This window comes from Podarcis vaucheri (genome assembly GCF_965113315.1).
Source record: "Podarcis vaucheri genome assembly, chromosome: 13".
NCBI classification, from domain to species: Eukaryota; Metazoa; Chordata; class Lepidosauria; order Squamata; family Lacertidae; genus Podarcis; species Podarcis vaucheri.
The window spans coordinates 19,450,920-19,477,616 of NC_138751.1; the positions used below are offsets into that span (position 1 = coordinate 19,450,920).

General features: G+C 46.4%; 1 protein-coding gene and 1 long non-coding RNA gene across 5 annotated transcripts; one reads left to right on the forward strand and one right to left on the reverse strand.

The window, feature by feature from the left end:
* The first annotated feature begins 264 nt into the window (after positions 1–264).
* LOC309517727 lies at positions 265–4,508 on the forward strand. Its single transcript, XR_014213239.1, has 2 exons — positions 265–2,095; positions 2,600–4,508. It is a non-coding gene; the product is annotated as an uncharacterized lncRNA (long non-coding RNA).
* Positions 3,848–25,598, reverse strand: LOC309517659 (BAR/IMD domain-containing adapter protein 2-like). Of its 4 annotated transcripts, none has more exons than XM_082197016.1 (14): positions 24,398–25,598; positions 18,953–19,028; positions 18,734–18,820; positions 15,781–15,842; positions 15,443–15,514; positions 13,807–13,944; positions 10,319–10,471; positions 9,605–9,799; positions 9,106–9,334; positions 8,257–8,458; positions 6,665–6,736; positions 6,099–6,264; positions 5,766–5,806; positions 3,848–5,073 (listed from the first exon to the last, which is right to left on the reverse strand). In XM_082197016.1, exons 2-14 carry the CDS (start codon positions 18,981–18,983, stop codon positions 5,001–5,003), a joined length of 1,521 nt encoding a protein of 506 aa, XP_082053142.1. In that variant the 5' UTR covers positions 18,984–19,028; positions 24,398–25,598; the 3' UTR covers positions 3,848–5,000. The 4 variants fall into 4 exon arrangements, with proteins under 4 accessions (XP_082053142.1, XP_082053141.1, XP_082053143.1 ...); XM_082197015.1 differs by lacking the exon at positions 24,398–25,598 and adding an exon at positions 23,951–24,077; XM_082197017.1 differs by lacking the exons at positions 18,734–18,820; positions 18,953–19,028; positions 24,398–25,598 and adding an exon at positions 23,951–24,012.
* Positions 25,599–26,697: the final 1,099 nt, after the last annotated feature.

The following is a 26,697-nucleotide window of genomic DNA, read 5'->3' on the forward strand; positions in this document are numbered from 1 at the left end:
TGGAAGGACTTTCCTTGCCCAAGACCCTGGAGAGCTACTGCCAGACGGAATAGAAAACACAATTTCCTAAGTGAGCAAATGCAAAATTATTTTCTTCATTTATGCATTGCATTTAGCACATACCTGCTAGAAATGGAACAATCTAAAATTCCCATTAATGAATTGTGCTTTTCACAGTTTCCCCCTGCTACCCATGCATACCTTGACCGGCCCACTGTGAGATTTGGTGTCCAGAGAATGAGAAAACCAGAGCAGGAGTAGGTTTATATTAAACTTTATTAATATTAGAATTAGGAAGTATCAACACGGAGATATATACATAGCTAATGAGAGACTCCCCCACACGGCCACGGATAGCTGCACACCTCATGTGTCCCTATGCAATGATGCTTCTTATACACACACACATACAAGACTGATACCCCCAAATGGAACACATCATATCCTTTCCACACTTTGTTCAGGGCCACACCAAGCACCCAGCTATGTACACGTGTACATATTTAGAGTGCATGTGTGCGTACACCAACACAGGCTCATTAAATAAAAAGAGAAAGCTATTTATTGATGGGTAACTTGCTGTGAGGTACACTTGCTGAACTAATGGCCTTGTATTATCCTACCAAGAAGGGAGGAGAATTTTACTATCCAATGCTTCCCTAGATTTCTGATCTGATGCAGATACAGCAAGAAGACTCCCTCTTTTCCCACCACTTAGGACAAAAAAAAATCCAGTTTACTCAGCTGTTACACACACATCAAGGTAAGCCACCACCTTGTAACTTAGCCACCAGCACTGACCCATTTTTGCCCTTGGAAATATGTCAACCGAACAAAGCAGTGGGACAGGATGGATTCTTTCCACTTGGGGGCCACAGAGCACACATAAGCTGGAATGGAATCCAATTTGCTTTCCCCTCTAAAAGCAAACACCAGAACTCTGATTTTGTTTGAGTGTGTTACAATGAGTGCTCCTGCAAATCAAACGCTGCCATCTCTGTCATTCCTTCAAAGCAGAATGTCCCCACATCATTTCCATGCTCAGAATTTGAAAACTTTGATCTCAGGTATGAAATTCTGCAATCTGAATTCACACTACAGGCTTTCCAAGTAGAAATATCCAGAATGCCAAACCCCCCAGAACTGACTCTACAGAAACATGCAAAACAAGAAACACGCATACATAAAACCAACGTGGGGATTGGGGTCATTTCTCTCTAGTGGAGGGGATTCTGCCCCCCAACATAAAGCCTGCCACCCCTAACATAAATCCTGGCTAAGCCCATGGCTGTGAGTAGGGTGAAATTAGGCATTTGCTGTTAATAAGGCACACTTTCCAGCTGCATAGGTTTTAGATAATGTATCACATTCTGCGATCAACAATCTGCTACAGAAAATTCTGCAGCTGGTTATTTCATAAAGGACATTTGCAATCACATAGCCACACCAAAACCCCACATTTGATTCCTCTTCCCCCCCACCCCCAAAAAGCATTCTGTATTTGGTTGTCCATAGTACAAGCAGTAGTTGTCCTGGCAAACTGGTGACAGCTATCCTACTGGGAACCTCTGTCAAGGAGAGCGGCTTCAGACATTACATGGAAATGGAGGGCAGAGGGGACACACATTCACTTTTCACACTTCTGGTGCCAAGGAGGAACTGCAGCACCCCCCTTGCCTTGCACCTGTGGACTTCCCCAGCATCTGGCGAGCACACATCTCATAGCAGAGGAGATGAGCAAGTTTCAGTTTTGGATGACACGCCAGAAACATAAAAAGAAGGCACAAAACCAGTTAGCCTTCTTCACACCCTTCTGTTCAGCACCTGAAGCCATGTTCTCGTGGATACAGTTTGGCCTTATCCAATGCATATGCCATTTCCCTAACCCTATCCAAACCAAACACTGGTCTTATACGCCAATTTTTGAAAAGGTATCACACAGATGGGCAGCTACTTCTCTGTAGCTCATTTTGCTGACCTTGCGATTTTAACCATACACTGTAAGCTTTAATGCTGCCAGTTGCACCCACCCTGGATGGAAATCAACATCCGAGGACAACCAATATTATAAAGAAAACAGGGATGCGACAGAATGGCTGCATCCGTTAAAATCTTAAATTTTATTCTGGGTTTTTTGCCCTGCCAGACAAATTTCGAAATATCCTTCTGCCACCTCTTGAAACAGTCCATTTTGTCAAGAATTTGCAATGTTTGAAACAAAAATAACATTCTAGGCAATACATTCATCTTTATAGCTGCAATTCGGCCTAACAAGGAAAGCTTCAAATTTGACCATATTTCTAAATCTTTCTTAACTTCTGTCCAACATTTCTCATAATTATCTTTAAATAGATTCACATTCTTAGATGTCATATTAACCCCTAAATATTTCACCTTCTTAACCACTGTCAGGCCTGTTTCATTCTGAAACTTCTCCCTTTCCATGGCTGTTAAATTTTTCTCCAAAACTTTAGTTTTTTGTTTATTCAGTTTAAATCCGGCGACTTGACCAAATTCTTGAATTAATTCTAAAACTCTTTTCGTACTAGTGTCTGGCTCTTGTAAAGTAAGTACTAAATCATCTGCGAAGGCCCTTAAGGCTGAGGAGGGGTCCTTGCCACCCCACACAGAACCCATTTACACAGCTGAAACATTTTATCTCCTGTGTTGACAAGCTCTGGCCACATTTCCAAAGGGCCGCGGTTCTTTCAACCCTTCCTGGCCCCTGTGGCAAAGGCCATTGTTTTGCTACGGAGTTGTGAACATCAACAGAGGTAACTACCTTGCATATTGCTTTCGTGATTGCTTATCCCGGGTCTGAAAGAGGGATGGGCCATGGACATTTCCAGAAACTGGGGGAGATGGAGACAAGGTCAAGGACTAGGACAAAGTGGCCAGGACAGTGAGTCTGCAATGGCACATCTGTGCCCACAGGGGGCAGCATGCCAGTCCTTAAAACGAGTGGCTTGCTGGTGTGGGGGCACCGCCTAGGAAATGGGACAACATGCCCTTTTCTCAAAAGAGAAATAACTGCTTCAGACAAAATTTTTGCAGCTGAATTAGCCAGCTTAGGCTTTGACCAAAATGCCTGCATTTTGGTTCCCCAAGACATGTATATTGCTGCAGATTGTTTTCTTCTCCCAGCAACTGAAGTTAAGAAACATCTTCAATTATTTTAACATTTCCCAGATGCCTTTCTCTAATTGGCTACCTCTCTCAAAAAACTAAGGAGTCCTGACTCCTGAGTTTTCTATCTACATCTACATCTTATTACATTACTGGTTCCCCCAAAATGTTGGGGGGACGACAAAATCTATTCTCACAGATGGCCGGCCATATACCCTAGTGTGGTGATGTTATGGTTAAATCTGCTACACAAATCAATATAAATTACACAGTGAACACGTGAGGAAAACTGGTGGCCCAATGTTTCATGAAGGGGTATTTGGGAGATGGCAGGCGTTGTTGTTCTGTGAAAGTATTGCAACTTCTGGCTGAAGAGCAGTCAAAGCTCACTAGCCATGTGAACCACTTCGGTGAGGTCTGTGGACTACCCAGCCGCCCACGGAGAATAGCTCAGCAACCACTGCACTTCCAGAAAACCCAGGAAACCCAGTTCCTCTTTAACACACCACATTGCCCTGCACAGATTATAATGATGGGCTAGTTGTCACATGCATACCATCACTCAGTAATGGCAAGTTTCAAACAGCCACTGTAGATCAAATGCCAACAGAGTTTTTATAGGGTCTGTAGTTATTGACACGCCAGTGGAGACTGCTCATATATTCACCCTCAAGTAGCCAAGGGCTGCTACAAGTGGGTACGTTTACTGCTTGAAGAAGGCAGGAATTCATATGTATTAGTAGGCCAACGCATACCTAATATATTGCAGAAACAACTTTCATATCACTTCCAATTCAATGCTTTTCAATGGAGTCAGTTCACACATTCAGCTGTCAAGTGATGTATAACCACATGTTGCGTAACTGGTGTAAGTTGTATGTTGAAAGCGAGAATCAGCCTTGAATTCAGCCTTTCCCAAATTCCGTTTGTAATGATCACCCATTTCTTCTCTCTCCCAAACTATTCTCCCCTTCTCAGTCCTGAAATCTCTAAATTCTATACTGCAGGGGTAGACCCGGGGAACTTCCTGCTAGTGGTCCCTCTGTGGGATGAGCTCACCATAGGTAGCCTTTTTAACCACAAGGGATATATCCCTTACATGATGTTTAAAGGGCTAACATGTTGAAGTACCAGGCTATCACAACTGCAGCCATCAAGGGAGCCACCTGGACAGCTGAACCCACACAAATTCCAGAGAAAGTGAGGCCAATTTAAGGCTCAAGGAAGTCAGGAATTCTTAAATCCCACTGCTTCTAAGGAGATTTAACCATGCCTCACTTTCAATCTGGTCTCAAACGCCTTACTTAGGAATACATACCACTGAAATGATGGGGCTTTACTTCAAAGTATGGGGGTGAAACTTGGATACAAGTTTTTTTTTTTTTTTTTAAGGGAACTTTGCCGCTGAGTTCTAAGGAGCATTAATTGCATCCACATGCCCAGATCTAGTGACCTGCCTTCTTTAAATAAATTTTGCAATGTGAGAAGTGGCTCCGAGTCCTCCTCTATCCCACCCTAGTTTTCTTCTCCTTCCATCTGACCTCCAGTCCCACATCCTCGATCTTTCTTCTGCCTCTGTTCCTCCAACCATTACACCTGTGCTTGCATCCTAGTGCCTTCTTCTGTCCTGTTCTCTGTCCTTCTGCTGTTGGCTTGTGTCCCCTGCAGGAAATCGCTGCCACCGAGCGCAACATACAACAGTCCGTGCCCAGTACTCTCATTGGCAACTAGAGAGGGTGAGGAGGAGGCAGGCCCGGCCTGGCCTGTGGCGCCGACTCCAAGCCAGGAATGCTTTGTTAGGTAGGAAAGGCCACACGGTGGGGTCAAAAGAGGAAGTGGGTGCAGCGATCTGGCTCCACCAATCGCCACACCTCTCACTGGATAAGCGGAGCGGAGCGGTCGTTGGTCACCGTACGCTTCAGCTTGATGTGAGCAAATGGGTTGGTCCTGCGGTGGGAAAGGGTAAGTCAGAGAAGGAGAAGTGTCACCGTGGCAGGAAGGAAGCACCAGATCATGAAGGATGCTTTCTGAAGCTCTGGGTAGGGAGTTGTGACTCTCAGAACCATAGAGCCACAGAACTGTAGAACTGGAAGTGACCACGAGGGTCACCTCAATGCAGAAACCTTTCACTCAGCCTGGGGCTCAAACCCACAACCCTGAGATTAAGCGTCTCCTAGGGGTTAGCTCAATATGGCAGCAAATGAGGTGACAAGGCAGAATACAGAGAACAGACAATGGATGGGGAAACAAGACTTTTTAATGCTCTTCCATTTTAAAACAAAGAAGCTCACTTTGCAAATATAAGACTCACATTTCAGGGACAAAGGCTCTAGCCTGGCCTTTTGCCCACAGTGATAGTTTCCTGTTTGCATGATTTATTTATTTTTAAATGTACAGGAGCATTGAAAAGCGGCAGTTTTCCCACCTGTAACCGGGAGAAGGGAATCCATTCTACCACTTCACTCTCCTGAATGCGTCAACTAGGCCTGAATCATAAGGCACCCCAGAAGCTTTTGGTCATGGTGCCCTGTGCCCTCTGGGACTCTTAAGGCACTATATGCAAAATTATATCAGAATTGGGGCACTGGATGTCTCACAGGAAAAAAGACAGCTGTGGAAGACACAGGAGGGTTTCTTACCTTGACGGGGAGCCGCTTGGACTGCCAAATTCATTTGCTAGCTGGGAAGCAAAACGAGAAAGAATTGCATTCAGAGAATCCTTTCAGTTTAGGCAAAAGGCCCATAGACTCAGAGATCTAAACCCCAGAGCAGCAGACGAAGCCACAAAACTGTAAAAACTTTGCACTGCAGAATTTGCAACTTGAATTTTGAATTGTTTCTGCTAAGAAATGTTGCTTAGTGGCCTTTGACCACTGGGTGGCAGCACATACACGTTAAGAGGACAGCCGTGGCTAGGGCCCCTCTAGCGCTCTCCAGCTCCTTCTCCACACACAGCCACCTCGCAAACTCACCTGCGACAGGTCTGGGTTCAGCATGCTGTAAGGGCGCTGGCGGGATGCAGTGGCACGCGGTGAAGGCCCGAAGCGTTGGCTATCACCACCATCAGGGCCAATGGGTGGAGAGCCGGCTCGGTCCAAATTTCCTGTGCTGCTACTGTTCATCTTGCTAAGTGGGAAGCTGCTCAGGAAAGGGAAAGGAGAAAGTTTTGTGCCAATTCATGCCAAATGACTTTTGCTTCCTAGATCTGATCCAGGATTTCCCCCTCTCTGTGCTTTTGAGGAAACCCTGTAGCCTGGCCACCCAGCACACCCTGCCTGATCCATCTATATCTTTACCTATATATATCTGGCAGTGGGAGAGGCAGGTGAGCCCAAAACCCACTGCAGTACAAGGATGGGAAACCCTATTCCCACATAATCCCTTGCTGACTGGCAAGTATTAAAACATGAGCAGCTCCCGCAAAGGTCAGCCGCTGGAGACCCTTAAGGCAATCCGTCTCAAAGGGTCAAAGTGACCTGCCCCTCCACCACCAGCCAAATCTCCCTCTGAGACGCTGGGCCCCCCTCTCCCACCTTACCTGCTGAACGGTTTCTCAGACCCTTCGGCTGGGGGGAAGGGCCGGGTGTAGGAGAAAGGAAACCAGCCTTTCCTGTAAAAGGGGGAATGGGGAGGGAGAAGCATGGGAAGCAGACATTTAAGACCAGAAAGTAAAAGGGCCCAAAACTGCTTCCTATTCTTTCTGCGTTTGAGGTGAGGGTTAAGAAGGACAAGTGCTAAGCACAAGGAGCGGTAGAAGCAGGCGTAGCCAAGGCAGAGAGGTTTGGGGAGATCACCTAGTGGGCTAAGAAACAGCAGGGGCTAGCAGCCCAGATGATCCGGGTTCTCAAGAAAGGGGAATGAGCTTGGTTTAGTCACAAAACCAAGAGGCTGATAGCCAGTGTTCTTTGCAGAGGAGTCACAACGGCCTGACCACCAGAGGCAGTATCCCTCTGAATGCCTCTTGCTGGGAATTGCAAGGGGGGGGGAGGGCTGTGAGGTCCTGCTTTCCAAATTCCCGAAGGCCCCTGGATGGCTGCTGTGAGAACAGGTTGCTGGACCAGATAGGCCATGCGATGTTCTTGAAGGACAGTGCCTCTTAGCTGGGGTTGCATCCAACCAAGAGTAGACCCACTAAAATTAATGAACCTAAATTGGTCATGTTAACGAGTCTACTCTGAGTAGGACTCCCAGACCCTTATGCAAGGGAACATAAAGGTAAAGCTAAAGGTACCCCTGACCATTAAGTCCAGTTGCGAACGACTCTGGGGTTGCGGTGCTCATCTCGCTTTATTGGCCGAGGGAGCCAGCGTTTGTCCGCAGACAGCTTCTGGGTCATGTGGCCAGCATGACTAAGCTGCTTCTGGCGAACCAGAGCAGCACACGGAAACGCCGTTTACCTTCCCGCTAGAGCGGTACCTATTTATCTACTTGCACTTTGACATGCTTTCGAACTGCTAGGTGGGCAGGAGCAGAGACTGAGCAACGGGAGCTCACCCCATCGCAGGGATTCGAACCGCCGACCTTCTGATCAGCAAGCCCTAGGCTCTGTGGTTTAGGCCACAGTGCCACCCGCCTCCCCCAAGGGAACATAGGAAGCTACTTAACACTGAGTCAGGCCATTGGCCCATCAGTGTATTGTCTACACTGACTGGCAGCAGCTGCTCATGGTTTCAGGCAGAGGTCTCTTCCAGCCCCACGTGAACCTGGGACCTTCTGCATGCAGAGCAGATGCTCTGCCACTGAGCTACAGCCCTTCACCTCAAGGGAGCTGAGTCGAGCGGTTGCTGGCCGTATAGTCCGCGGAAATCTTTCTAGTCCAGTATCCCTTACTGTGGCTGGAAGTAGCTCCCCAAGGTCTCAGACGGAGGTCTTTCACATCCCCTGCTCCATAAAATGTCAGACTGAACCTGGGACCTTCGGCTACTATTGCCCTACAGGTCTTATCCAAGCTGAACAGGCCTCCCTCTCTCCCTCCCCCTGCAGAGGTTGCAAGAGAATCCTCATACCTGGTCCCTGCAAACTGCACACATGACCTGGACCCACACAGGTTAGGGTAAATTCCCACCCATCCAACAGGGAAAGCCTACCACTTGTGTTTGTATGGGGCAGAAGGGGGAGGATCTTGCTTACATTTTGGTTGCCTCGTTTTCCCCATAATGCCAGCCATCCCGTGCCTCGGTCACTAATAAAAGAATGACGTCTCCCTCTTGGAAGTTGAGCAGGGTGCTGTTCTCTCCTGCCGCATGTGAGAATATCGCCTGGACCCTCCGCCGTTCAGAACGTGGAGGCAGGACCGACAGAGGATTGATGCGGGGCAGGGTTTTGTTCTCCACTGTGAGGAGATGGGAACAGAATTGGGATAGGGAAAAGGCGGTAGTATTAGTGGCTCTCTCTGTACATATGTATATATACTTCTATGACTGGAAGAGCTGTATACAGTATATAGTTTAGTGTCTGGAGACAATAAACACTTCGTTACTTTGAACTGTATGAGAGAGTTTTCCCCTTAACTGGAGACTCTGGAAGAAGCTGTCTGATGGGAGCAGGAAATCTCTGAAGACTCTGCTAGGGCTCCACATCCTCTACTGATGAATCACACAGGTGGAGGTGTGGCAAGCTACCAACTGACTTCTACAAGTCACCGACAATTCTTACAAGCAGTGCTCAAAAGGTTTTATGGCTTCTCTTTAAGTTCTGCATCTCATGCTCCATCCTGGCCAGTTCCCAAATGGTGCAATGGTGAAAAAGTGGCCTCGTGCAACTCCAATATCGTTGTTGTTGTTTTAAGGGAATGGGCAGAATTTGTTCTGTCCTGACACTGCACAATCTGGAGTTCTGACGAGGATTCAACAGAAACATGACTGATCAGATGGCATAAATTACACAGTGGAAGTCCCATTCCATTCATCCCGGTTTTGAACCGGTGCTGGCTAAACAAGGAAGATGGGCTGCAGGTCAAAACCAACCTGGGGCACTTACCCAGCGTTGCCAGGCGGGTCTCCATTGACATTTTGCGTGGCATTGGCAGGGTGCAGGAATAGCTGTCGGCGGTCTTGGTCTGTGGAGGGGCCTGAGTGGTTTGTGTGGGTGGCAGACCTGATGTGAGGGTGAGGGGTTCGGTGACCGGCGGGTGCCCCAAGTCCCGAGATCCCCGCCCACGGTGTGAGTCGCCATTTGGTAACGGCATCACCTCCTGGACTGAGGCACGCTGTGGGGGATTGGTGGGGGGAAAAGGGAAGAGAGGAAAAAAAGAACGGATAGGGTGAACAAACACAGGTGAACCCTGATGCATCCTATTGCCCCACCTCCCTGCCGCACAGAGAACTTATAACCTTTGGGCAAGTGTGGTCCTTCTTCATAGTTGGCTAAAGTGTCACGTTAGTAGTTTGGGAGCTGCCATTTGAATCCTGGAAGTAAAGAGGGAGGTTGGGACCTCCAGGATGAGCGGCCTATTCATCAGTCCACCCCATGGACTCACGTGGTTTGGCCCCAGCTCTGAGAGCTCTTCCAGGACCTTGGAGCCAGGGAGGGCATCATTGGCTGGTATGGGAGTCCCACCAGAGAGGTTATTGGCCGTGAGCTTGACCAGGGCCAGGGCCCGCTCTGGTAAGCGGGTGGGTTGAGTGCATGATGTCTGCCAGATGGGCAACTTGGCTGCCAGCAGCTCCCGTACCTGCAAAGGGATGAAAAGAAGGTCCATGTTGCTTGTTTTTGCTTTCTTTTAGCCAACCGGCTTCCACCCCGTCCCTCTTAAGCTACTAGTGGTTGTCTGTTGGCTCCAGACTGCAGGAAGTTGTGCTGAGTTCTCTTCCCCACCTCTAATTCCCAGATTTCACCTAGACTTGGCTGTACAGGAGCAGACAGCATAGTTTTTTGGGGGGGCAACACTTACCTTACCTTCCAACAGCTGTGTGGCTGCTGTTTACTGGGAGGGAGAGAAACAAGTTGGCAGGGAGGCTGGCACAATCCAAAGCACTGGCAGTTCTATTACTCTAATATTCTCTAACCACAACATCACCCTGGCTGAGAATGATAAATTCTGCGTCAGTGCCAAATTCTGCAGTGCAGTCGCGGAATCACAGAATGCAAATGGCCCTTCCTGATTCGCTCTCCTAAAGCCTACATTGGGGAGAGGAATAGTGAAACAGGGGCTTCTAATCCCTCCTTCTGTGGTGGAGAGGGCGCAGCTCACCTTAGTGTGATAGTTGCTGAAGTGTTTGGAGACTGCACACTGGCGGTCCACCAGAAAAGAGTACCGGCGCCTCTCCTCTGTCAGGGCCGCCTTGTAGCCTTCAGCCACGAACCGATCCAGTTCGCTCTGTTTGGTGCTCATGATCTCCACATACTAAGGCAAAAACCACCATGAGAAGGGAAGGAACCATCATGTTGTAATCTGAGGCCCAACTGCTTCACAGCCAGGCCTGCATAGCAGCGCTGTACACCATTTAGTCTCTCCTATATTATGTAGCACACTTCATTTAATTTCATAAATGTATATCCCACCACTCTTTGACAGAAATCATTCAAGCGGCTTACAATAAAATGGATGTTTAAAACTGAGGTGATTTCTTTAGGAAGTCAAAAGGTGGAGAGGGGAAGGAGGTGAAACGTGCAACATCACACTTGAAGCAAAATCGTTTTCTTATTACACTTTGTGGAAACATGTTTTGACATGTCGCCTTCTTCAGGAGCGAGTGCGAGAGATGTCAACAATGATTATTAAACTGACGATAATAACCTTGCATTAAAAAAACACTTTGCCTCAAAATCATACCAAACCAGGTATATTTAACTTCCATTTTCTCTCTAAACAAAAAAAAGTGAAAAGGAACTGGTGTAGAGGAGAATTCTGAATACATTCTGTATATGTCTTCTAGTCTCTAAACTCTTTGGTTTAACTGAGTAATAAAACAGAGAAACTTAACCAGCAACAGTGAGGGCCAAATCAGGCACGACACCACTCACGCTATTAGCAATTTCATGATTTCTTTTTTTTTAATAATAAAATGGCAGCAAAGGAGTCTCATTTCCAATTGAGACCACAGCAGAAGAGGCTTCCCACACCCATCTCTCTTGCTTTCTCTCCTTCTAAGCAGCCAGTACTAATACAGATCACACCCCACATGCCTGCTATTTACTTTTTAAAAACAGAACGAAATGTGTGGTTGTTCATTGGACGTGTGGTGCTATGTCGAGTTTAGCCTTAACAGCACAATCTGTGCATGTTCACCTGGAAGTAAGTCTGACTGTTCAACGGGTCTCACTCCCAAGCACATTTAGGATTGTAGCCAGAAACACTTCCAAGTATTTTACTCAGTACTCTTTTCATGCATTGCTGTTATCATCTCTCCTAGTGCCCTTGAAGAATGCAACAAGTCAAAACATGTTTGGGGAGTATCACATCGTATAATAAAAATTCTTTTCACTTCAAGCATCATTTTGTGGTTTCATCCCCGCCTTCCTCCTGCCTCTTTCTTGTTGGCTTTTTGACCTTTTGATGCTCTGGGCTGTTCCCTCCCCTCTCCCCTGTTCAAGGTAATTTCTTCCCTACTCTTTGAAATGTTGCCTGTGGGGTGAGATAAAACACCCTGTTATTTTATATTCTATATCAGACATTTACCCAATGCAGTTTTCCCCTGGCTCATGGCTGGAACTGCTGTTCAGCGTTTAGAAAGCTGCACAGCTCACAGAGAGATATTATTACAATCAACAGATACATTAGCGTTCAAATGTACTCCTGTTCGCATGCACTAGGGAAAAACATTAGGCACCGTTTTGTTTGCGCCGCTCACTCTCCTAGCAAAGGACATCTCCATTGCCTCAGGGCAGTTTCTAGAATCCCTTGGCACATTGTTCTGGATTAATTAATGCGGAGTAATTGCCTCTGCCTAATTCCACACTCACACAACCACCAGCGTGAATTAGGATCTGAGCTCTATCCATAAGCAAGCATAGAGAGACGATTGTGGGGAGAAGTCAGTGCTTCCTTACAATTTCAGCCCAATTGTGAGTACAAAAGGATGACGAAGGTGCTCTGAAACAACTAATCTAATTTTAGGAAACATAGGGCTTGTACTGATTTTATATCCTGGGAAGCTAGGGGCAGTCTTATAGGATCCAGGAGATGAAGGGTTATCTCCATACCCCATTCCCTACCAGCCCCCTCCTTGCGGCCTCTAGCCTGAGCAGGCCTTGATCCTGAAGTAATGGTTGCCGCGGCAACAAGGTTGACAAAAGGGGCCTTTCCGGAGCCAAATGCTGCTGCTAGGATTCACAGGATGGGGGTAGGTGGCGGATGGTAGACAGGGCACCAGACCAAATTGAGTCAGAGAGCGAGGAAGACGGGTGACATCTGAATCAAGGCGGGCGCACCCTTTTTGCAGTGTTCTCCATGCACAGCACTCCATCTCCTCACAGAGAAGCTTTGCCCGACCTTTCAGGTTTGTTGTGTAAGTGTGCATGTGAAGGCGGGTGTGCAAAAGCAGCACACTGCACTTGCACATGCATTCTGAACAAGCAGGGTGTTTGTGTAAGGCTCTGGGTACAGGGTGTGCATGCGTAAAGCACATGGCATGTATGATTTGCACAGGTATGCACTTGCCTGTATGTGTGCTTACGGGTATGCCCACAATGAAGTACAGTATATACACGGGTCTGGTGGAGAGACTGTGTACATTTCTCTTTGTATTACTGTCAACAACCCAGGTACCCCCTCTGTAGAGATTACCTCTCCAGGCACTAAACAGCCAAAGAATGTTAAACCCTATTAAAGACATAAACTTCTTAGTGACCCCAATTCCAGCACCCAGATGGCATCTGTATGGAGTGGCCAGGTCTTGAGTGTAACCTGCTCCACTGAAAAACTTTAGAAAGCTGAACTTCCAAACAACAATATTCCTACACCTTTTTGCATTCAGATCTATATTTTTCATTTACACAAACAGAACTTCCCAATATTATACATTTTCAAAATTTTGAAACACAACACATACACAGAACACATGTTCTGTTGTATACCATTTTTTTTGTAACCTATCTGTTGCTGCTGCTGCTGCTGCTGTTGTTGTTATTATATGAAATGTAGCTGAAGGCTAAAATTTTAATTTTTTAATCTCATCCCGTTTGTGAGAATTGACCATTTTGGCCTTGCAGGACTACGCAAACACCTTAAAAGCTCAGCCCAGAATTGAGGTAAGTCAAAGCTAAAAAACACCATTCTCTTCAGAACTTCATGGGCTTTAATATGATATGTCACAAGATGGACTAACTTTAAATTTTAAATTTACAAGGTTGATTTTATTTTTTTAAGTGAGTGATGTGCAAGGTTGTGGGTTCAATCCCAGGCATCCTAGACTACAGGACAGGGGAAAAGACCACTGCTTGAACAGCTGCTTCCAGCCAAGGTAGATGGTAGATGGGCTAGAGAGGTCATTTGTCTACCTCAGCATAACGTAGCTTCACTTGTTATCTTATATCTTGTAAATAAGCTCACTGAGCTTGAGGAGAGAGAGAGAGACATGAGGCTGTTCTGTCTCCTGCCCAGATAGCCTGACCTGGAATTCCACATATCCGCTTCTGGCAGGATGTGACACTGTTCCCAGAGGGAGCAAGCAACATTCCCATTGTTCTCTTAAGCACTTCCCTTTATGGAATCCCTCCCTTCTCCGCTGCCAATCTTACCTGCACCTCGCGATCCCCGTATTTCTGTGGGTTTTTGCTATTCTGGCACTTCTTGCGCAGTTTTTTCAGCTCCGTCTGACACTTTTCAATTGACTCTGCTTTGGAACGGTGCTCACCTTGGTATTTCTTCAGGGTGGCCTAGGAGGTGGGGAGGGAGGGCACCAGACAGTAGATAGCCAGGTCAGCCTTGAAGGAACTGGATCCTTCCTGGTTCTCTGAGCCTCATTCCACATATAAATACACAGAGCAGCTCAACAGACAGGCTGTTGAGCTTTTATTCCTTTCGGATGAACAAGTAGATCAGGGGTGGGGAATCTTTTTTCAGTCTGAGGGCCACCTTTCTGCACCAGGGGGCCGCATGCTAAGGGTGGGATGGACCAGAGGCAAAAATGGGCAGAGCATTGGATGTCTTATCTGTTATCTATATACAGTTTCAGTCACACAAGGCTTTTACACACACTCACCCCTCTCTATCCAGGCAAGCAAGAGGCATTGTCTCAGTTACTGGAGGAGGGGATGGAGCAGGGTCAGAGTTCAGAGCTCTGAGGAGAGGTTGTGGCATAGGGAGAATCCCAGGGGCCAAACAGAGAGCCCAAGAGGGCCGCATTCAACCTGAGCCAGAGGTTCCCCACCCCTGGACAGATGCATGTTGACAGAATGGAAAATACCTCAGGTCACACCCTTCTCAAATCAATACGACATACTGAATGGATTATTGGTTTCCCTGAGGGACAACAGCTGGGCTTGGGCCAAACTGGGTCTTTCTTGAGAGGAATCTTGGACCTGGCAGAAACAATGCTGACAGTGGACGCTTGTTTCTTCACAGCCAGTCTTAAGAGTTGAGCTACACGTCTTCACCTTGGGCAAGAGGGGGAACTTGTGGCCATCCACAAGTTCCCTGACTGATGGCAACGCTAGATGAGGCTGAGGGGAGTTGTAGTTCAACCACATCTGGAGGGCTAAAAGTTCCCTGTCCCAGAGTGCCCATCCCTCAAGCTTTTCCACACAAATAGCAAGGCCTCGTTTTGGTCTTCTCGCTGGCTAGCAAGAAGCTCTCCAGAGAAGTGAAAGCCTGTGAAGAAGTGCTGACCACCGTCTCCTTTGCTTTCTCATAGACTCTGACAATCCCTCAGTCTCATCTTCCTTGGGGAATTATTGTGAGATAAAGACAAGATGAAAGAAACATCACAACCCATGCTTAGCTGAATAAATTCCTGCCTCAATGGCACTCTCTTCTGTGGATAAATTAGATACCTCCCTAAATGGCCAACTGTAAGAAATGGAAATGTATATAAACAGAGATGGAACCAGTGTTTCATTTATGAGTAAAACAAATGCAAGGCACATGCCTTCCTGGAAGCCATACTATGACACTATTTGACCTGGAGATTCCAGGAATGTTGTGACAGGCTCTGTGGTGAGGGAAAGTCATTCTGCACATGCTCAGGGGTACTTTCCTTCATCATTATTTCAGACATTCGGGGCATAGATAGATTCTGATACTGAACCCTAGCAAAGATTAAGCTTCGGATAAGATATTGCACAAGAAGTGATGGGCGGATGAATACACATGACAACAGACAGACAAACTTGAAATGGCAGAAGAGGAGGGTTCAGATATTAATCTTTCTCTCACCATCAGATACTTGATATCCAGTTCCAGTTTGTGTTCTAGCTGGGATAACAGCTCCGAGTGGAAAAGCTTCAGCTGGGACCAGGTGACAGAGAAGCAGGAAAGGAGAGGGTGAGAGTCAGGAAGACGAAGGCCAGTACTACCCCCTCCCGCCCATAGATTGGAGGTCCCAAGAATGGCTTTTGGACATGACAAGATACCAGGATAGGTGGGTCTGCGGTCCTGATTGGAAGCAGCAAAGGACAGGAGGGGAAGAGGGCAGAGGTCTAAATAGGCCCATCAGTCTGATCCAGGCAGGCCTGATGCCAGGCTAAATGGGCCCATCACATACAGATACTCACCGTTTCTTCCAGCTGCACTTGGATCTGACGGTGGACCTCAGCCATTTGGAACAACGTGTCACCTGTAGGTCAAGGTGATTGGAGGCTTAATATACCCCAGACATTCCCTGGTCTATGAAAAGAGTCCTTTGTCCCCTGGACTCTGCCTGTCCCTGGATAATCTCCTTTCGGGTTAATTCCTTTCCTAGGAGTTGACCAAGGAACTCCAACCAGCTTTTAATTGGAACCAGAATGTTGGTGGCAGGCATTTGTGGAAGCACTTGGTACATACACACAAACTTGAGCTCCGCTCTGCAGCTTCTGCTTTGGGGGCGCATTGTGCAATTCACACACCTGGCACAGAGATTAGATCAATGTGACGCAGCACACATCTAGATGGGAGCATCCCCCTCCAAAAGAAAGTGCGATCTAGCACAGGAGCAGTTCACAGCCCTGTCGCCTAAGTAGCTAAAAGTGACAAAAAGATGTTTTTTAAAAGAAAAGCAAATATGTATCCTGCCTATTGGCTGCAGGAGCCCTAAAAAAAAAGGCTTACAGCATTGTCAGTCACAACTATCTTCTGTATACATAATAATCTAAGGCTGTTGTCATGCTCTGTAGTTGGGGCAGCCATGTTAGCTCCAGCATGAAACAGTGCTGGTGACAGGCGCTTAACCGAGTGGGAAGAGGTGCTTCACATAAGAGTTCAGCAAGCTGTTTTGTGAAGCCACCCCACCCCACGTTAAATGTGGTTGAATGGATGAAGGCAAGGCACCCCATCCTTTAAATGGGGGTGAAGGTTGGGACGAGCTGTGAGGGGATAGGTGAAAAGGAGGGTGAGGTACAAAGGGAGGTGGTTTGGCCAGGGAAGAAAGCAGGTATACAACAAAATCACAAGATACAGAAGACGTGAGAGGGGAAAAAACCTGCCAGCCTCTCAAAGAATACCATTCCATGGCATAACCTGGCCCGAAACCATACAGACAGAAAAAAATGTGTCTGAACTATATTTGAGGTTTTACATTTTTAAAAACCCATCTAAAGGTGGCATTACAATTAGGGCTGCAAGGCAGGAGGAACCATCAACAGATTTATAACTGGGATACACATGCAGCAGAATGTGGGCTGTACCATTTCAGGCTGCAGGTATGGATGGCATGTTTGAATGCTCAGCTACATGAAAACTGCCCAATAAATAGTAACCAGGACGAAAAGGAATGGGCAGGACTCTAGAATCTCTTATACCATACAGCATATTATGTGTAATTTATAACTTGCAGGGAGTTGTGTTCACATGGGGCAGTGTTCAAAACCGGCATCCCTACCTCTCCTGTGAAGTGGTACAGCCCACCCTAACCACAGTTTTCTTGCTACCTCCCTCTGCTGCATGGTGGAGTTGATTAATGATAGGGGCCCATTTTAATCAATCGGGCCATGACTTAAGGGCGCCCTTGTTTATGCTGGAGTCTATTTTGGTTCTGGTGTTGCAACAGGGAATTGAAAAGAGGAAATATTAAAGATTGCCTTTGCTTCTAACAATGAGCAGTAGCTTTTGTTTGTGAAATCGTATCTCGTATTTCCTTCAACATCTCAAGAAAGGGCCTGCCGCAGTTTTATTTACATGTAATTGATGGATCGTTTGACAGAACCACTAAAAAAATCTTTAGCCGCTTGGCAGCCCTATCTACAGCGGAGACTAGTACAAAACAGCTACTGCTAAAAACCACAAGGCCCCACAGCCGACAAGCTTAAAGACTAGTTTACACCGTCAGCAGAGCCAAGCAGTAACAATCTCCTTAGGCATGTGCAGTTTTAGGCTATGAGACGCAGTGCTAAACACCAACCTGGATGGCTTTGAAAGAGAATTAGACAAATTGATGGGAGATAAGGCTCTACTGGCCACAATGGCTATGTTCGGCCTCCACTGTCAAGGACAGTGTGCTGATGGACTGAGAGTGTTGCTGTTGCACTCAGGTCTGGCTTGTGGGCTTCCCAATGGGGCAACTGCTTGGCCACTGTGAGAACAGGTTGCTGGACTAGATGGGACACTGGCCCAATCGAGAAGACTCTTCTTATGGGCGGGTATTGAATGCTTGCGAGTGAAACCAAACAAAACCCTTCATGCAGAAAAATAGGTTGGCAGGGAGAAACTGAGGCCAGACTCTCCTCCCTGCCATGCCATTCAAACATACAAGGTTTCTTTCTTAATTAAGGAAGGATTCAAGCATGCTAACATACCCAACACCCTTGCCTTCAGCCTGAAACGGACCAGCCCAAACGAAATTTTACCAAGTGGTTTTGCTGAATGTGTAAACTGGCTCAACGTCTCGGTTCGCACAGAAGCAGAGATGTGGGGTCTCTGCTCTCTTGAGGCATCATCCTTTGATGTTTCCACGATGCTTGAAGGGAAGAATTCCATGGAGTCACCAGGAACACATGGGATGCCGCCCTATTCACCACCAATAGTCCAGATATGGGGTGTGTACATGATGAGACAAGTGCAAGTGGTATCCTCATTGGAAGCGGTTTGGCAGGTGGAGCAGAGCTGCAACTCAAGCCTCCCAGAAGATATTCCACAGCCAATTACGGGAAGCGGAAGGGGTGCAGGAGTGGCTCTGCTGGTGCCCCTGCACTGCACTGACCTCCTTGCAGCTTCACCCTTCCCTTCTCCCTCCTGGTAAGTGGCAGTGACTTGTTTGCTGGTACGCCAGTGTTGCAGTTCTGCTCCACCCAAGAAACCACTTGCAAGCAACATGAGTGACCAATACTATGTGGTTCCAAACAGAGACTAGATGCTGTGGGTTTGCTGGGGTTATGCCTGCCTGCCTCTTACAATGATGCTCGCAAAGTCATAATTTGCTAACACCTTTTTGCAAGCACAAATTTGCGCTCAAGAGTGCTCTAGGGAGAGTTCAGTAGTAGGAAATAAGTCTCTTCCCTCCAGAGGAGGCCACAGGTCGAATCAAAAACCTACCTAACTCCTTGGATCCTTGGCTGTCGCTGGCCAACTCGCCGAGCTTCACTAAGGCATCAAAATAACCCTTGGCGGCCACTGTAACTCCTGCAAAGGGTGGAGGGATGGACCATTGAATCATAAACTCTCAACACAAAAGCTGCAGAGACCTTTCCCCTTTAAGGAACACCAACTCTGACCTGGCCTGAGGTCAAGGGCTGGACTGGGGCATTCCATTACCTGAGAGTGCTTTCTGATAGTTCTTTCCCATAGTAACAAAATTCCTTAGACTGGGGTTGAATTGGTCCAGAATCGCCTGGATACAAGGGAGAAGAAAACAAATAATGCAAATCCTTCTGGCATGATTCAGACAAAGTTTAGGCACTAACTTCCCACAGAAAGGCTGAGGCGTGTGCTTCATTTCCTCACTGAAATCCACAGGAATTAGAAGGACATAAGTGATTGGTTCGTCTCCTTAGCATCACAATTCTCTCCGTATTATCAGGAGAGAGGACTTCCTTGCAAAACAAGATGAATCACGAGTGCTTAGAAGAGACACACACTAATATTATTATTATTTATTAAATTTGTAATAAATGTACTTGATAGAGAAACTGATGGGCAAGTTGGTGAAGAAGAGTCTGAATTCTGTATGGTCTGATTTTAAATTGTATTTGATGTTAACCTATATTTTTCTTACAGTTGGAAAACTACTTTGTATAACTTAATGAAACTTTGGACTTTGAAGAAGCATGAACTCAGGATGAAAGGGAGAAACGAGCTAAGAGGAAGGCACGTTTGGCAAATCCTCACCGTGATCAACTCCCACCTGGAAGCTTATGTCCCCACTGTGGAAGGACATGTGGATCCAGAATCGGCCTCCACAGCCACATATGAACATACTGTTAAGACCATATTCATGGAAGCCAATCTTACTCAGCTACAAGTGATTGCCAAAGAAGAAGAAAAGTGGTCTAAAAATCTTACAAATGAAAAAAATAAATAACACAAAATGACATACTTTGGGAGAAGATATATAAACTGGCACAAGGAAGGGGAGAATTATACGCGGTGGCCTGCAGGGAGTTGAATATGACAGAGGGTACCTGGGAAATAATACACAGACCTGGTTTACATGTCATAGTAAAACAAAACAAAACATGGTTTAGTGTGAACCTGCAGGCTCTGGGAAAGTAGATCGGGGTTGTTTTGTTCCTCCCCAGGCATTCTGAAGCTGTACTGACCTAAGCCCATCATTAAGCTTAGCGTTTTGTCCGGAACTGGGCTTGTGATTTCAATCTCCCCCAGACCAATAACCCCTGATGTGGAGGACAGACTAAGATAAACCACAACTTAACTCAGCATAACACTGAGTAACGAGAGAGGAGCAACGTCGCCATGGAGTACTCATGCTAAACCATGGCTTGACTTATTATGACATGTGAACCAGGCCACAGATAGATGAGAAGTTTAGGAATGGATAAAGAAAGTAGCTAGGTCAAATAGCTTAGTTATCCATGTTTTCCTCTAAGGGGTTCAACTGAGCATATATATCCCTATATTTCTCAAAGCAACCCTATGAGGTGGGGTTCAGAAGCGCTGAGTGACCCATGACAGCCCAACTGCAGTCTAGCAAACTAACCACTACAATGGCTTGATCAAGAGTGAGCAGAAGCCCTAAACTTTACTAAAATGTTGTCCACATCTATAAAATTAAAATTAACATAATTTCTGCATGAAAAATAAAACAATCAAAACTCTACAGATTTTCTTATGACCTATATTTTGTATGTTATATTGACATGCAAAAGTCAATTCATATACAGTATTTGGGAATAGAGACATAATTGTTGATAAGGACTGTGACATTTTATTCATTTCATTTTAATGAAGGAATTGGTTTTAATGTAAGTTGTGTTTTTTTTTTTAACAGGAATGCATTAGGAAAATTTACAGTTCTCCCTGACTCCTGTGTGCTGCTTGGTAGCTACTGGTCGGGAAGCTATTTATCTTGTTTTGACTCCGATCAAGAGTGCTCAAGGGGGGTGGGAATGGAGAGAGGGAGGGAGGATTATCTGGACAGACAGGAATGTGTGGGAGGGTGGAAAGACAGACAGGAACTGGATGAAGGGAGCAGATGATGGACAGAGGGAGAGGAGAAAGGATGTCTTGTGGAATGGAGTTGGCCTGGCCTAAACATTCACCAGAAATAAGTGGTGAAAAAGGGTCAGCTTTGGTCACAGAGTGTCTACACCTCTCCCTACCCCCTATCATTTGGGGCTGTGATAGAGGGCGCCAAACCTGAGAGAGCTACCCTGGTGCTACCAAGTACTTTTTCCCTTCTGGAAATAGGAAATCAGGTCTGGTCTGCATCTAGGGTTAGTGGTTGGACCCAAGCTTGCCTGTGGACCTCGAGAAGGTGCTCAGGTACACTGATTCTTGACACTAGACCTGTGGTAGAATTAGGCATTATAATCATTTAAAGGGGAAACAGGTGGCGCTGTGGGTTAAACCACAGAGCCTAGGGCTTGCTGATCAGAAGTTCGGCGGTTCGAATCCCCACGATGGGGTGAGCTTCCATTGCTCGGTCCCAGCTCCTGCCAACCTAGCAGTTCGAAAGCACGTCAAAGTGCAAGTAGATAAATAGGTACCATTCCAGTGGGAAGGTAAACGGCGTTCGCCAGAAGCGGCTTAGTCATGCTGGCCATATGACCTGGAAAAACTGTCTGCAGACAAACGTTGGCTCCCTCAGCCAGTAAAGCGAGATGAACACCACAACACCAGAGTGGTTTGCGACTAGACTTAACTGTCAGGGGTCCTTTACCTTTTAATCATTTAAAACTGCACATGTCTCACCTGGCCCTTAAATGAAAGTTCCCTGCAAGTAAAAATCTAGCACAGTGAGGAGGATGTTAGCCAGCCCACTTCTTTTGATGCTATTTTTCTACCTACAGATTAAAAATCCCTTTCCTGTAGTCAGATGCTGAATAGTCTCTTCTGCCACCTTATTCTCACCTGATTCTTTTGCTGTTGCTTCATCACAAAAAGGCATTTTCACGCATGGTGTGAAAAAGGGTATTTTGCTTTCCTGTAATAATATACAGGTGAACACCACAATCACATTCTGCCTTTTCTTCCATTTTCTGTTCTAAATTTACAGTATTCATATGTCTTCCTCATTAGCATGATAAGCTAATAATAAGATCTTTTAGCCTAGCAGAAGCAAAAATGCCTTCAACAACTTATTGAAGCAATGGTTAGAGTAATCAACTGAGCAGATCCAGCCTCAAACTCCTACTCAGCCATGAATTCCCATGGGCCAAGTCTCTATCTTTCAGTCTAACCTCATCTCAACAAGTTGTTGTGACGATCAAATGAAGGAAAGAGTCTTACATCATCCTGAGCTCCTCTGAGGAAATGTGAACTAAAAATGTAATAAAAAATTAGAATAAGTGGGCACTGCAACAAAATGTTAGGAATATGCAGTCCATCTCATTCTCCCTTACCACTTGGGCTTTCCATTCCACAACCGTGAATTCTGCCTTGACTGAGCATGCTCAGTCCTCATTTGGTTTCTTTGGGAAGGAGCTCCTCATTTCCAGGTCTCTACCCTAAATATTATTTTATGCTCCTACAAACCTTGGGGTTCTCCTAAGCCTGCTGATACCTCTTGCTCATGGATGGTACCATTTTGGCTACATAACCAACAACACTCACAGCCCAGAGATAGAGGGAATAACAGCACTGGTTAGTACAATGTTCTCCACACACACAAGGAAAGCTGCTCTGAAGACCCAGATTTCAGACAACACCAGCGCCACTCCGGCCCCCACCTTCCCAGCCCCAAGGAGACAATGGCCCCTTCTCGGCATCTGCTTTAACAGCTGTCAGATGTGTCTCTGCTGAGCGAAGACAGCAAAGAAAGCACAGGAACCCCCGGCCTATGTGCGTGCTTCCTCCCCGGATAAGAAGAGAATATCCCATCCAGTTGGAGTCAAGATGTTTAGGCAACACATCTCAAGGGAGCGGGAAGGGTTAAGTTTTCCCTCCTCCTGGCCAAGTACATTGAGGCTGGGATTTGGCATGGGATTTGCTTCATTTCCATATGGGAGAAGAAAACACACAGAAAGAGCAAAAGCTTCCAGCTGCATCTGAACTTAACCAGAAAAGCGGATAACCACAGATTTCATTGAAAGCAGGGAGCCCAGGTCAGAATCTGGCCCCACATCCTTAGCAAAGTGTCTCTTTCCAAGGAAGCGAGCAAAACAAGAACACTTTATTAGCGGTACTATTTCTATTACCATTGACGAACTTCCCCCCAAGTTTTTTCCATCCACATGTCCAAATGCACAGCTGAGTTTCTAATAAAACAGTGGGACTGAATGATGATAATAATAATAATAATAATAATAATAATAATAATAATAATAAAGTTGTCTGTAGCCACATTTCTCCTGCAAATAACAGAACAGGTCCGTTATCTGGAAAAAACTTTTTTAAAAAAAGTTCACACAACTTCTCCATCTTAATTTGGGTTTGTCTGGCTCCCCCCCCCCCCCATTTACTAGAGGGAAGGGGGAACTTCCCAGACCTGGACGTTATTATTAATGTTGCGCTACCTTCAAATCCAGGGCATTTCTCTGCATTCAAAAGGTGGGGTGGGGGGCGCGGGGGGGCAGCGGGGGTGGGGTGCACAAAGTGTGTGTGTTTGTGGAAATGTGGAGTTGGGGGGTGGCTTGTTGGAACAACTTTGCCCCACTGGCCTCTCCTCCCTTTCCCCTGTCCCTTCCTTTTCCGAGGCTCTGTTTTTCCAAAAAGATTTTGGGAGGTGAACAAAAGGCTGGTTAAGAACAGCCAGAAAGGAAAAAAGAAAGGGGGAAGGGGGGGGTTGGAAGGGGATTTTTTGTGTGTGGCGGTGCTGGAAAGGGCTAGTGTGCGATGGGGTGTGGATGGCAGGAGTGGGGCGGAGGAAAAGAAGGACGGAAACACAAATCAGGGACGGAGGGGGGCAGAGTGGGGGGGGGAGTGGTGGGGGGAGAGAGATGAAGGGGAGCCAAAGGGAGAGGCGGAGGGGGGGGGAGAGAAAGGAAGAACAGGAGGAATAAACAGGGGAGAGGGCTGGCTGAGAAATGGACGGGGGCTGGATCTGGGAAGAGAGGGTCAAGGGAAAGAATGGAGAGAGAAAGGGGGAATGAGGAAGGGATGAGGAGAAGGATAGAAAGTGTCCCGCTCACTCACCCTATAGACGTTCTCCGTGAGCCGGTTTACCTCCTCCGAGCGGGACATGATGCCGGGGCAGTGAGCGCCGTGGGGCCTGGACGGGGCGTGTTAGAAAGGGGGTGGGGTTGTGTCCCCCCCCCGGTGGGGGCCTGAGGGGTGGGTCTTAAAATGGGGGGAAGCAGGAGGGGATTGGGAGCCAGATCAGCTGGGAAGGAAAAGGCTGGGAGAGCAGCGCCAGAAATCAAACGGGATCCTTAGCAGGCGGACCACACAGATAGACAGATAGATAGATAGATAGATAGATAGATAGATAGATAGATAGATAGATAGATAGATAGATAGATGATAGATAGATGATAGATAGATAGATAGATAGATAGATCGTGTTAGTGTCAGGCTCATATAACACGGCCATTTTTATCTTATTTTTTAATAGTACACAGGGTGCTGGAGGTATATACATACTGTTGCCAAATGTTGGAGAATTGAATCCCCAGCATCTGAAAGGCGCCGTTTGTTTTGGGTGGAGGGAGGTTTACGTTGAAATCGCTAGTAGGGAATTTTTTTTATCTCCCCGTCTGGAGTCATTTTCAGTGTTTCCCATTTAGGGAATGCTGTTGGATTTTAAGGTTATCAGGAAATAAACGTCCAGGTGTGAAAAAATATGAAAGTTAGCAAGTTAGTCACGGTGATAGTCGTCTTAAATTTTTAAGATTTTGTAAGCTTTTCTCAAGCAAAATTCAGTGTTTGAAACCCACACACGATGTCCGAAGTCTGAAAAGTTAATTTTAGCTGTGTTCAGGATGACGAGGCTAAACGATATTTATTAGGAAGATCAAATGAAGAAGTTGGTATTTTATCTGCATAAATTTAAAGAGGAGGAAAAAAGTGTCCCAAAAGCAGGAAAAAACTTCCTTAGTTTAATATGGTTGCGTATGTAGAATTGCAGCAGGAATCATCTTCCTTGTTTTGATTATTCCTTATTTTCTCTCACACAGCACTGAAGTTTTCGAAAGAGCTTCTATTAAAAATATTAATTGAAAATGTTGAAATCTGCTGGCTTGATTAATCAGGAACCCTTTTTACAATCAATCCAAACATTGTGAAGATATTCATCTTCCTGTCTAAACCGGGGGTGGGGAATCTTTTTCAGCCAAAGGCTGTGTTTCCTCCTCATAGGCAAACATGCAAAGGACACATTCCAGCGATGGGTGGGGCCTTACATATAAAGTGACTAATAAATTTAATCATCGTAGTACAACAGTAGTAAAAAAAAATCCTACGTGGTTATAGACGTGCCTCCCTTCACACTTGGTATGTACAAGTGGTAAAACTTGCACACAAGAAAATCTGCTGTGCAGTGTAAACAAACTTTCAAAGTCTGCAAAGCAGCATTTGAACTCTGATCTTGAAGGTTCAAGTCTAGGAAATAGGTATCATTGACCAGTATAGGTTGGCTGGAGAATACATGAGATGTAACACAGAGGGAGATTCCAAAAATGGTCTCCGACAGCAATGGATTTGGAAGTTGGGCATAAGCGGCCCTGGCAGAGCTTGGCAGGAGGTTTGGCTATGCCTGCTATTGTTGCTTTCCAGGGCTGGCAGGATTCCCAGCCATGCAATGCCAGCTCTGGGCGACTCGTTTTTCCCATGGGACACTGTCCAGGCCCCCTGTAGTGAAAGTCCAGGACCTAGGACTTGCCTGCCAATCCTGTATAAGATGTGTGCATCTTGGTTTCACGCTGCCCCCTGCTGGCTGTCTCTGGCACTTGGAGCTGGCAAAAGGGTTAGGAAAACAGGCTAGGCCTACTGCAGAGCTTGAGGTCTTGATCTGGGCCTGGTAGGGTGAGCCATGGAACATGTTTGTAGCACTCCAATTCCAATACCAGGGATCACTGCCTGAGTTGCCCCTGCCACACCTTGCTGAGGGCTGCAGTCTGCTTGTGTAGCAGGAACCCCCCATCCCAATCATTCAGTTTGTACAAACTTCACACACTCACACTCGCAAACTACATATGCCACACTTCTGTTATAAATTCATAGAAAAATCAACCATACATCGGATTTGCACTGTTCCATTTTTATTTTACTCCATATGACAAGGACTATCAAAGGGGGGTGGCTTGGTTCTGGTCAGCCATAATCCCTTCACCATCCCAGCACATCCACAGGAGCCCTGCCCAGTTGCTATGCCAACCCTGATGGTCCTAGACAGAAGACCATCAAGATCACAAAGAACTTGCATATGGGAGTGGATTCAGCATGGACTGGAACAAAGAACAATGATCAGATCTTCCCTCTGGGGGCAGGAAACTGCCAACTCCCCTTTGTCTCCTGGAAGTGACTCATGGGGAGGGGGAAAGGAGGAACCAGCCAGGTGACAGGACACTCAGGTTACCACCACAACTCTTCCCTCAACCCTTCCTTTCTGTAATGTATGCATGATGTCAACCCCTCCTTTCTGTAATGTATGCATGATGTTTCTGGGGGTGGGCTTGACCTAGAGGATGGGAATTTCAAAAGTTTTTATAAGGTCTTGCACACCATCTTTCTGGGTCTTTCCTCTCTCTTGCAAGTGAGGGGAACACCCTGTTGCAACAGTTCAATAAAGGCCAAGCCTACAGGCTGCTGTTTTGCTCCAAGTTATCCTGGTTGGTGTCTTTGTTTTTGTCCAAGGGAGCCCTCGGATTTTTCCAGTAACACTTGCTATAATCCTGCCTGCACAGTGGTGCCCTCAGGGTAGGATTTGGGGCAGACGTCCAAGG

Excerpts from the sequence above, each read along its gene's own strand:
- LOC309517659 (XM_082197015.1), bottom strand. The coding sequence starts at position 23,998 with ATGTCCCGCTCGGAGGAGGTAAACCGGCTCACGGAGAACGTCTATAGG. Across the intron at positions 15,843-18,733 it reads CCAAGGATCCAAGGAGTTAG|GTGACACGTTGTTCCAAATG; the intron begins GTAGGTTTTTGA and ends CTTGACCTACAG. Across the intron at positions 9,800-10,318 it reads TCAGCAACTATCACACTAAG|GTACGGGAGCTGCTGGCAGC; the intron begins GTGAGCTGCGCC and ends ATCCCTTTGCAG.